Raw genomic sequence first — 10263 nt, 5'->3', positions numbered from 1 at the left:
AACTGAGGAAGTCATTGGTTGGCCATTGAAATCATTATTTACATAGGCATCAACAGCCAAGGCATGGAAGGACTAGAGTACTGTTATTCAACAAGGAATGTAGACATTGAATCCATGTAGTTCTCTTTTCATTTGACATCTTTTGTGCCAATAAAATCAAACTGTTTTTCACAAAATATTTGAGATGTCACTGATTAAATTAGAATATTACCAAACATCACTTTTAGGGAGTAATAAATCCTACATGCTCACTCTCTGGGGGGGGGGGGGGGGGGTCAGAGTTCAGGGAGAGAGTCGTGCAGGCCAGAGCCCCTGTTCCTGTCCCAGTTCCTCCATCTGCTGCTGCTGCGTACAGGCTAACTCCTCCAGCCTCCGACGCAGCAGTGATAACTCTCTCTGGTGCTGCTCCTCCTGAGAGAGAGAGAGAGAGAGAGGGGTGGGGAGAAAGAGGATGAGGAGGGACAGAAAGAGATGGAGGAGTGACCTCTACCATGTTGCTAACACTTATCAAATCAAGGTTTGTTGGTCACGTAAACAGAGGTTATCGCAGGTTCAGCCAAATGCTTGTGTTTCTAGCTCAAACTGTGCAGTAATACACACATAATCCAGAAAAATAGACAAAAATGAGCCATGACTAAAAGTATAAACAATGTGAATAAAACAGTATGTAAACATTAAAGTGACCAGTGTTAAATTATTCTGCTAACTAAGAGCCAATTTATGCTTGACCCGAAAATGTGGTCGGAGGCGCCGTATGGATGGTGAGACGAAATAGCGGAGCCCCCAGTGGGCAGATTGAGCTCTGTACCACATCGCCGTGCGCCTCTCAAATGTTGTAACAATGCGGAGGGCTCCGTATAGCTCTGCATTGACATGGTTGGTTGGCGGGAGGTCCTGTATAAACAAACTCACTTCCTTGACAACAATTCTGTGCAGCGAAGCATTAGTAGTATGAATGCCCTGACTTCTGCAGAGGCCATATCACCTAAATGCTGCATGGTGTGACGACCCTCCCACTCTGTCTACTGTATTCTCTCTGTTATTTCCTTATTAGGATGCTGGTGGGCGGAGTTGGGAGGATCGTCAGCTGCATGGGAAACACCTGGGCCCGGTGTCTCCCAGGATAAATACACCACTTCCCCATTCATGGGGGAGACTCTCTCCATGCAGACACCTTTTGTAGATTCTGTTGTGGTTCTTGGTGGCCTTTTGTTTGTTTGCTTTGGCACCTTTCATCACCCTGCATTATCACATTCATGCATGCAAAACACTCACTTACACTACTGATTACTGATTACACACACCATTGTATATTATACTTAGTTGCTTTAGTTAATAAATACATATTTTGCTACTCCTTATCTCCACGTTGTCTCCCTTTGTTACGGGCTTTGAGCCGGTTCGTGACAATGGCCAACGCAGATGTCGGAATGACCATGCAGCGCCTTTAAGCTTCAGGGCAGGGTACTGGGCGGAGGCCGGCTAGTTATAGTGACTGAGCTTCAGGGCAGGGTACTGGGCGGAGGCCGGCTAGTAATAGTGACTGAGCTTCAGGGCAGGGTACTGGTAGGAGGCCGGCTAGTAATAGTGACTGAGCTTCAGGGCAGGGTACTGGGCGGAGGCCGGCTAGTAATAGTGACTGAGCTTCAGGGCAGGGCAGGGTACTGGGCGGAGGCCGGCTAGTAATAGTGACTGAGCTTCAGGGCAGGGTACTGGGCGGAGGCCGGCTAGTTATAGTGACTGAGCTTCAGGGCAAGGTACTGGGCGGAGGCCGGCTAGTTATAGTGACTGAGCTTCAGGGCAGGGTACTGGGCGGAGGCCGGCTAGTTATAGTGACTGAGCATTAGGGCAGGGTACTGGGCGGAGGCCGGCTAGTTATAGTGACTGAGCTTCAGGGCAGAGTACTGGGCGGAGGCCGGCTAGTTATAGTGACTGAGCTTCAGGGCAAGGTACTGGGCGGAGGCCGGCTAGTTATAGTGACTGAGCTTCAGGGCAGGGTACTGGGCGGAGGCCGGCAGTAGGTACTGGGCGGAGCTAGTGACTGAGCTTAGTGACTATAGTGACTTCAGGGCAAGGTACTGGGCGGAGGCCGGCTAGTTGTAGTGACTGAGCTTCAGGGCAAGGTACTGGGCGGAGGCCGGCTAGTTATAGTGACTGAGCTTCAGGGCAGGGTACTGGGCGGAGGCCGGCCAGTAATAGTGACTGAGCTTCAGGGCAGGGCAGGGTACTGGGCGGAGGCCGGCTAGTAATAGTGACTGAGCTTCAGGGCAGGGTACTGGGCGGAGGCCGGCTAGTAATAGTGACTGAGCATTAGGGCAGGGTACTGGGCGGAGGCCGGCTAGTTATAGTGACTGAGCTTCAGGGCAGGGTACTGGGCGGAGGCCGGCTAGTTATAGTGACTGAGCTTCAGGGCAGGGTACTGGGCGGAGGCCGGCTAGTTATAGTGACTGAGCTTCAGGGCAAGGTACTGGGCGGAGGCCGGCTAGTTGTAGTGACTGAGCTTCAGGGCAAGGTACTGGGCGGAGGCCGGCTAGTTATAGTGACTGAGCTTCAGGGCAGGGTACTGGGCGGAGGCCGGCCAGTAATAGTGACTGAGCTTCAGGGCAGGGCAGGGTACTGGGCGGAGGCCGGCTAGTAATAGTGACTGAGCTTCAGGTCAGGGCAGGGTACTGGGCGGAGGCCGGCTAGTAATAGTGACTGAGCTTCAGGGCAGGGCAGGGTACTGGGCGGAGGCCGGCTAGTAATAGTGACTGAGCTTCAGGGCAGGGTACTGGGCGGAGGCTGGCTAGTAATAGTGACTGAGCTTCAGGGCAGGGTACTGGGCGGAGGCCGGCTAGTAATAGTGACTGAGCTTCAGGGCAGGGTACTGGGCGGAGGCCGGCTAGTTATAGTGACTGAGCTTCAGGGCAAGGTACTGGGCGGAGGCCGGCTAGTTATAGTGACTGAGCTTCAGGTCAGGGCAGGGTACTGGGCGGAGGCCGGCTAGTAATAGTGACTGAGCTTCAGGGCAGGGTACTGGGCGGAGGCCGGCTAGTTATAGTGACTGAGCTTCAGGGCAGGGTACTGGGCGGAGGCCGGCTAGTTATAGTGACTGAGCTTCAGGGCAGGGTACTGGGCGGAGGCCGGCTAGTTTTAGTGACTGAGCTTCAGGGCAGGGCAGGGTACTGGGCGGAGGCCGGCTAGTAATAGTGACTGAGCTTCAGGGCAGGGCAGGGTACTGGGCGGAGGCCGGCTAGTAATAGTGACTGAGCTTCAGGGCAGGGTACTGGGCGGAGGCCGGCTAGTTATAGTGACTGAGCTTCAGGGCAAGGTACTGGGCGGAGGCCGGCTAGTTATAGTGACTGAGCTTCAGGGCAAGGTACTGGGCGGAGGCCGGCTAGTTATAGTGACTGAGCTTCAGGGCAAGGTACTGGTAGGAGGCCGGCTAGTTATAGTGACTGAGCTTCAGGGCAAGGTACTGGGCGGAGGCCGGCTAGTTATAGTGACTGAGCTTCAGGGCAAGGTACTGGGTGGAGGCCGGCTAGTAATAGTGACTGAGCTTCAGGGCAGGGTACTGGGCGGAGGCCGGCTAGTGATTGCTATTTAACAGTCTAATGCCCTGGAGATAGAAGCTGTTTCTCAGTCGCTCTGTCTCAGCTTTGATGCACCTGTACCATCTCCACCTTCTAGATGTTAGAAGGGTGAACAGGCCATGGTTCTGGTGGCTGAGGTCCATGATCTTCTTGGCCTTCCTGTGACACTGGGTGCTATAGATGTCCTGGAGGGTAGGCAGTGTGCCCCAGGTGATGCGTGTGGCTGACTGCACCACCCTTGCGGACAGTGCGATTGCCATACCAGGCGGTGAAACAGCCTGACAGGATGCTCTCACCTAGCTAGGACCAGAACCCTCCCCCCTGTCCACATAATCTTATTCATCATAATCTGAAAGTAAAACTGATCCTAGATCTGCACTCCCACTCCGAGACTCTTTATGGATACTGTCCCTGGTCTGTGAACACCAGTGATGAGGTATATGAGAAGGTATTTGGCTTCAATATACTCACATGAAGACTAGGCCCCTCAGACTCGGGTACGAGGACCGGGCCAAGTCCTGTGCCGGTGGTGGAGGTCATGAGGGCAGGGCCTGTGGCAGAGGTCACCTGGTTGCCCAATAGGAGGCGTCGGAACTCGCTGTGTCGGCGCTGCAGTTCCTTCAGTCGTCTGTTAAGGAGGGCATGCTCTTCGGTGTAGGAAGGACGCCTGGGGAGGAAAACACGCATACTAGTCTTAAAACACACACAGTAATTAACATACACACACTAAGAAAATATACATACTTCTTGGCTGAGCTGGTCTGGAGCTCCAGCTCTGCCATCTTAGCCTCCAGTAGTTGGATCCTGTCCTGGTATCTCTTCTCCTTGTTCTCTGTCATGTTTTTCCTCTGGGACAGAGAGAGAGACATCAGAAGAAGAAGGAGGAGCAAAGGAGGAAGGGAAGAGAGGTAAAGATGGCAGTGAAAGGAAGATAGAAGAGGAGGATGGGGGGGGGGGGGCATGTACCTTTTTCTGTGCCAGCGCGGCCCTCTGAAGTTTCTCCTTGGCCTGGCCGTACTTCTCCTGCAGCTCTGCATCCCTCTCCTGTAGTTTGTGTTTCTCCTCTAACCACTCCACACGACGCTCCTCCACCAATCTGCAGAGATAGGGAAGAGAACAAAGAAATAGGTGAGAGGGAGAAAGAGGAAGGTTAGAAATAGAAACCACTTGATGGTTCCAACAGTATAATTTCTAACTGTTCCATTCTGCCTCATACTCAGCATATCTATACAGTATACAGACCACTGTATAAAGGTGATGCAGTGTACCTCTCGGCTTCATGTTGGGTCCTCTCAGCTTGTGAGCGGGCGCTCCTCAAGTCCTCCCGGGCCCTCTCCAGGGTGTCCCTCAGACGCTGGTTGGTCTCCAGAAGCTCAGCCTCTGCGTGGGACAACGTACCCAGCTGCACCCCCAGCTCCTGGTTCTGCTGTGAGAGGGAGGGACAGGTACGTGGTCACCTCAATGTTGTTTAGACATTTACATCAGCCAATCAATGTTGAAAGGGCAATACAAACTGAACGTCAGTCAGGCGCTGAGCCTCAGGCAGCTTAGTACCCGTCTCAGATCAGCATTATCTGTCTTCTGTGTCTGCAGTTCCTCCAGCTGAGAGCCCTGCTGCTGCAGTTTAGTCCTGACACACGCAACACACACAGGGTCATTAACACACACACACACACACACACACACACACACACAGACTTATGTGAAATATATTAGTAATGCACACTATGCACGGGTAAAGCAGCACACCTCTTACTAACCTTAGGATCTGCAATTCCTTACGGGCAGACTCCTCCCCCAGCTGGGCGCCACGGAGACGCTCCTCCCACTCCTCTTTCTGGGTGTGGCCAGCAGCATCCTGTAGCGCCCTCTGCTGCTCCAGCTCAGCCAGACGATCCTCCAGCACCAACCTGAACACACACACACACACACACACACACATTATATACACAAGCACACCAGTGGAGGCTGCTGAGGGGAGCACGGCTCATAAAATGGCTGGAACTGAGGAAATGGAATGGCATCAAACGAAGGGAAACCATGTGTTTAATACCATTCCGCACCAGCCATTACCACGAGCCCACCCTCCCCAATTAAGGTGACACCAACCTCCTGTGACACACACATTACACACACATGATCGATGCACACAATTTCAACAAAGTAATCTGAGACCGTGTGTATGTGAGACAGTGTGTCTGTGAGAGAGATGGATCCTAACTTCTCCTCGTGGACGATAGCTGTTTTGTGGAACTCTTCCTCGCGAGCAGCCTGCACCCTCCGGACGAGTTCCCTCTCCCTCTCAGCCAGCACCTCCTTCTGTCTCTCCACCGTCCCCTTCAACACCTCCACATCAGACTGCATACCTGACAGCCAGAGAAGAAAGGAAAGGGGGGGGGGGTTGAAGGAGAGAGACAGGAAGGAAAGAGTTAAGTTACCAGACTAAAATGAGAGTGATGTACAGTACATGTATGATCAAAACACACAAAGAGGTTATTTGCCGAGTCACCTTCCATTTGGCCCTGTAGTGTGTCTCTCTCCCGCTCCACCTCCCCTCTAGACCTGGCACACTCCAGCTTCACATTGGCCACCTCCAGCTTGTGAGAGTGCCTCATGCCCTCCACCTGAGAGAAACCGAGAGACTGGCATGAGCACACAGCAACCTATTGACATAAGGGGTTATGGTGGGGACTGTAAGTCACTCTGGATAAGAGCATCTGCTATGAGAAACACAGCTGATGATCTCTGGGGTTAGAGGTTAAGGATCACATAGGTACTTACCTGGCTGGTGAGAGTGTTGACCTCTCGCTCAGCCTTGTGTAGTCTGCCGGTCAGCTGGGTGTTCTGTTCATGACTCAGCTGCAACTCGCTCCCCAGACGCTCCAACTGCAGGCGCAGTGACTGCCTCTCTGCCTGAAACACAATCAAATGATTCATTATTCCACAAATCAAAACAAGCACACACAGTAAAGTCATTCTAAGAAAGTTTGGACTTACTCCAACAGATTTATTTAATCATCTAGCTTAAGTTTCATAGTGACAATAACAGTTCAAAACATTGACTGACAGATAACACAAGTTTCTTACCTCCAGTGACTTGGCTGCAGCCTGGGATTCTGCGAACTGGCGGACCTGGATGCGCTGCACGTTCTCGGCTTGCTGGCCAGAGTTGTCCCTCTGGGCCCGGAGCTCAGCCACCTCAGCCTCCAGGCCCTTCAGACGCAGGTGGAGCTGGGCCTTCTCTCTCAGCAGAGACTCAACGCGTTTACCGTCTCTAGACGAGTCTGTGCCCTGATACTGGCCAATCAGGTCCTCTCTGTCCCTTTCCAGCCGTGATACCTGCACACACACACACACACACACACACACACACACACACACACACACACACACACACACACACACACACACACACACACACACACAACAATCAGAAAAGTAACTTTTATATACTAACACGCAAAAGTATGTAGACACCCCTTCAAATTAGTGGATTCGGCTGTTTCAGCCACACCAGTTGCTGACAGGTGTATAAAAATTGCGCACACAGCCATGCAATCTCCATAGACAAATATTGGCAGTAAATTGGGATTACTGAAGAGCTCAGTGACTTTCAACGTGGCACCGTCATAGGATGCCACCTTTCCAACAAGTCAGTTTGTCAAATTTCTGCCCTGCTAGAGCTGCCAAGGTCTGGAGTGATTAATCACGCTTCACTATCTGGCAGTCCAACAGACTAATCTGGGTTTGGTAGATGCCATGAGAACGCTACCTGCCCGAATACATAGTACCAACTGTAAAGTTTGGTGGAGGAGGAATAATGGTCTGGGGGTGGTTTTCAAGGTTTGGGCTAGGCACCTTAGTTCAATTGAAGGAAATCTTAGGGCTACAGAATACAATTCTAGAGGATTATGTGCTTCCAAATTTGTGGCAACAGTTTGGGAAAGGCCCTTTCCTGTTTCAGAATGGCAATGCCCCCATGCACAAAGCGAGATCCATACAAAAATGGTTTGTAGAGATCAGTGTGAAAGAACTTGACTGGCCTGCAGAGCCCTGACCTGCCCTGACCTCAACCCCATCGAACACCTTTGGGATGAATTAGAACAGAGACTGCGAGCCAGGCCTAATCGCCCAAATTCACTAATGCTCGTGGCTGAATGGAAGAAAGTCCCCGCAGCAATGTTCCAATATCTAGTGGAAACCCTTCCCAAAAGAGTAGAGGCTGTTATAGTAGCAAAGGGGGGGGACCGACTCCATATTAATGCCCATGATTTTGGAATGAGACATTCGACGAGTGGGTGTCCACATACTTTGGTCATGTAGTGTATATGGAAAAACAAACATACTGTATTAGACCTACCATTAAAAATGTTCTCTCACACACACACACGGACACACACACACACATACCTCAGCATCAAAGCGGATCTTCTTCTCCTCCAGTATGCGAGCGCTCTCCTCTCTCTGGTGGTCAAACTCAGACTTCAGGAAGGTGTAGTCGTACCGCAGCTTGTTATACTCAGACCTGTACTTCTCAGTCTCCTGCAAGGAACACAGAGATAAGAGGGCTTGTTATAATCAAGGAGGAGAAAGAGACAGAAACAAAGAGAAAGTTGAATTTGAATGGATGTACCATTGTCATTCTCAATAATCTGACAGTGTAAGTGTGATGGCCCACCCTTCCCTGCCCTCAAAAACGTTCAAGTTCTCAAGCAGTTGCTATGGAGATAACGGTTACAGCTGTGACAGTTGGAGAGCACAGTGGAACTAAAGTGTCAAAGCTATCAAAAGCAGCTGAAGCTGGATAGAAGCAGTGCAAAGTATTTAAAGAGGCAGCCGGAGGTGGTTAAAAGCAGTCAGGAGGAGAAAACAGTAAATAGCATTAGAGAATTGACCATAGACAGTGTTCTGGGGCGTGAGGCTCACCTCCTCCAGTTTGTTGAAGCGCTCTCTGACAGGCCCCTCCATCTCCTGCTGCACCTGGGCCCTCAACAGCTCCAACCGCTGGGGGGTCAGCACCTTACAAAACAAACCGACTGCTGTACACACTGGCACAGAGACAGAAACACTGCCATATACAAAAGGGACACTACAGTAGTCATAGGTCAGCGGGTGCGTTTTCTATGGACTAGCTCCAGTACCTGTAGTCGTAGCTCCTCCAGCTCCCTGGTCTTGTCCAGCATCTCACCGCGGAGTTCAGCCAGCAGCAGCTGCAGTTTCTCCTGGGCGGTTTGCTTGTCACTGAGGAGACGCTTCAGCTCTCCCTGCCCCCGGGTAAACTCATCCTGCAGCCTGGGACAGACAACACGGTGAAGGAGATATATACAAGCGTGAATACACACACAAAATCAGTATTATGGTATTACACACATCTCCTGGGATGTTACCTGGTATGTTCAGCCTTGAGAGTCCGGTAGTTGGTCTTGTGGTTCTCACATCTCATCCGCTCATCGATCAGCATCTTCTGCAGCTCCATGTCGGACTCCACCAGCTTCACCATCCCCCCAGGGTCCAGGCTTGGGTGCAGGGGGCCGGACTGAGCAAAAGCAGAGGGGTTCATCTCGCCTCTACTGGATGGATATAGGGAGGAAGAGAGAGTGAGGTTAGGGAAAGCGTGATCTGCGCGTTGTTCAGCTCCATCCATTTCCAAATACATCATCCAATTAGTAAGAAAGATTGACATCAAAGCAAGATCCACTTCTTCAGCTCTACACAAAGGCTTTAGCTCAAGGAAATTAATCATAAGACAGAACCAACTTCAAAGGGAAGAGACGTGCTGTGCTCTCTGTTTGCAGGTCAGAGATGGTAAAGACGGATGTTGTAAGGATGGTGTGATGAGTGGTTTGGGGCAAATTGCAGTCGTTACCATGGTAGCCCTAAATTCCCCAGCTATTTGTGCAAATGAGAACCGCTCAGGTAACTACACAGCCTCGGTCTCAAGTGATTTCTCCACGTTCTGTTGTGGATACGCGTGGTCAAGGGAGGGATGATTATGCTTGATTGCAAACACGGCACTCGAGCATCTTGGCCTCATCTCAAGCACCCCGCCCACCCTGGATACATGTAGCTACTTACTCAAAGAACAGAAGACAATGTCAGACTCAGATGCAACAAATACAGGCAAGGCAATCCAGCCCAGCAAAGACAAACAGTTCCATCACTGCACACTAAACAGTTCAGCTGACTGTCTTGCCCGGACCATACGACGTTGACTAGCTACAGTACTTGATAGCATAACAACTGTGTTTGGCGGATCACTATCGCACAAAATCAAATAGCAAGGGCACAGATCTCCAAGCTGTCATCAGTAGTTAGCCAGTCATTTAGATTCAACTAGTGCTACTATTTTTGAAAGTGGCGCTTTAACTCCCGCCGTTCTAGCCAACGTACACTAGCTTGCTAACAACCGGTCACTGAACAATGTCAAATCAGTTATCAAGTTAACTGGCTAGCTCTTGGGCACAATTTAGAATGCTCCTTCCTAGAAGCTACCAATTCAGCGATAATAATAGGCTGTTTTGATCGTTGCTTACCTCGAACTCGACTCGACTCCTTGACAAAACTAGCTATCTTATCCTGCAGAGAACTACAGATTCGCATGGGATCATGGGAGATTTATCTTTACTCTACTTCAATTTTAACCCCATGTGGTTAAATTGCAACATTACAAAGGCTCTTGGAAAACTCTCGC

The 10263-nt window shown here is 50.8% G+C and overlaps 1 protein-coding gene across 5 annotated transcripts; it reads right to left on the bottom strand.

The window, feature by feature from the left end:
* Positions 1–15: 15 nt before the first annotated feature.
* On the bottom strand, positions 16–10234 carry cep83 (centrosomal protein 83). 5 transcript variants are annotated; one of them, XM_046328487.1, is made up of 16 exons: positions 10106–10234; positions 8960–9139; positions 8714–8864; positions 8499–8591; positions 7983–8114; positions 6660–6911; positions 6354–6485; positions 6082–6196; positions 5794–5938; positions 5333–5482; positions 5127–5202; positions 4841–4998; positions 4539–4668; positions 4317–4420; positions 4044–4239; positions 16–411 (listed from the first exon to the last, which is right to left on the bottom strand). In XM_046328487.1, the coding sequence occupies exons 2-16, from the start codon at positions 9130–9132 to the stop codon at positions 283–285; spliced, it is 2136 nt and encodes a 711-aa protein (XP_046184443.1). In that variant the 5' UTR covers positions 9133–9139; positions 10106–10234; the 3' UTR covers positions 16–282. The 5 variants fall into 5 exon arrangements, with proteins under 5 accessions (XP_046184443.1, XP_046184444.1, XP_046184446.1 ...); XM_046328488.1 differs by lacking the exon at positions 10106–10234 and adding an exon at positions 9648–10017 and having other exon boundaries at positions 8960–9142; XM_046328490.1 differs by lacking the exon at positions 10106–10234 and adding an exon at positions 9648–10017.
* Positions 10235–10263: the final 29 nt, after the last annotated feature.

The sequence above is a fragment of the Oncorhynchus gorbuscha genome, linkage group LG25 (assembly GCF_021184085.1).
Source record: "Oncorhynchus gorbuscha isolate QuinsamMale2020 ecotype Even-year linkage group LG25, OgorEven_v1.0, whole genome shotgun sequence".
Taxonomy (NCBI): domain Eukaryota; kingdom Metazoa; phylum Chordata; class Actinopteri; order Salmoniformes; family Salmonidae; genus Oncorhynchus; species Oncorhynchus gorbuscha.
The sequence above is the reverse complement of the archived record's forward strand: the minus strand, read 5'-3'. Positions and strand labels throughout refer to the sequence as shown.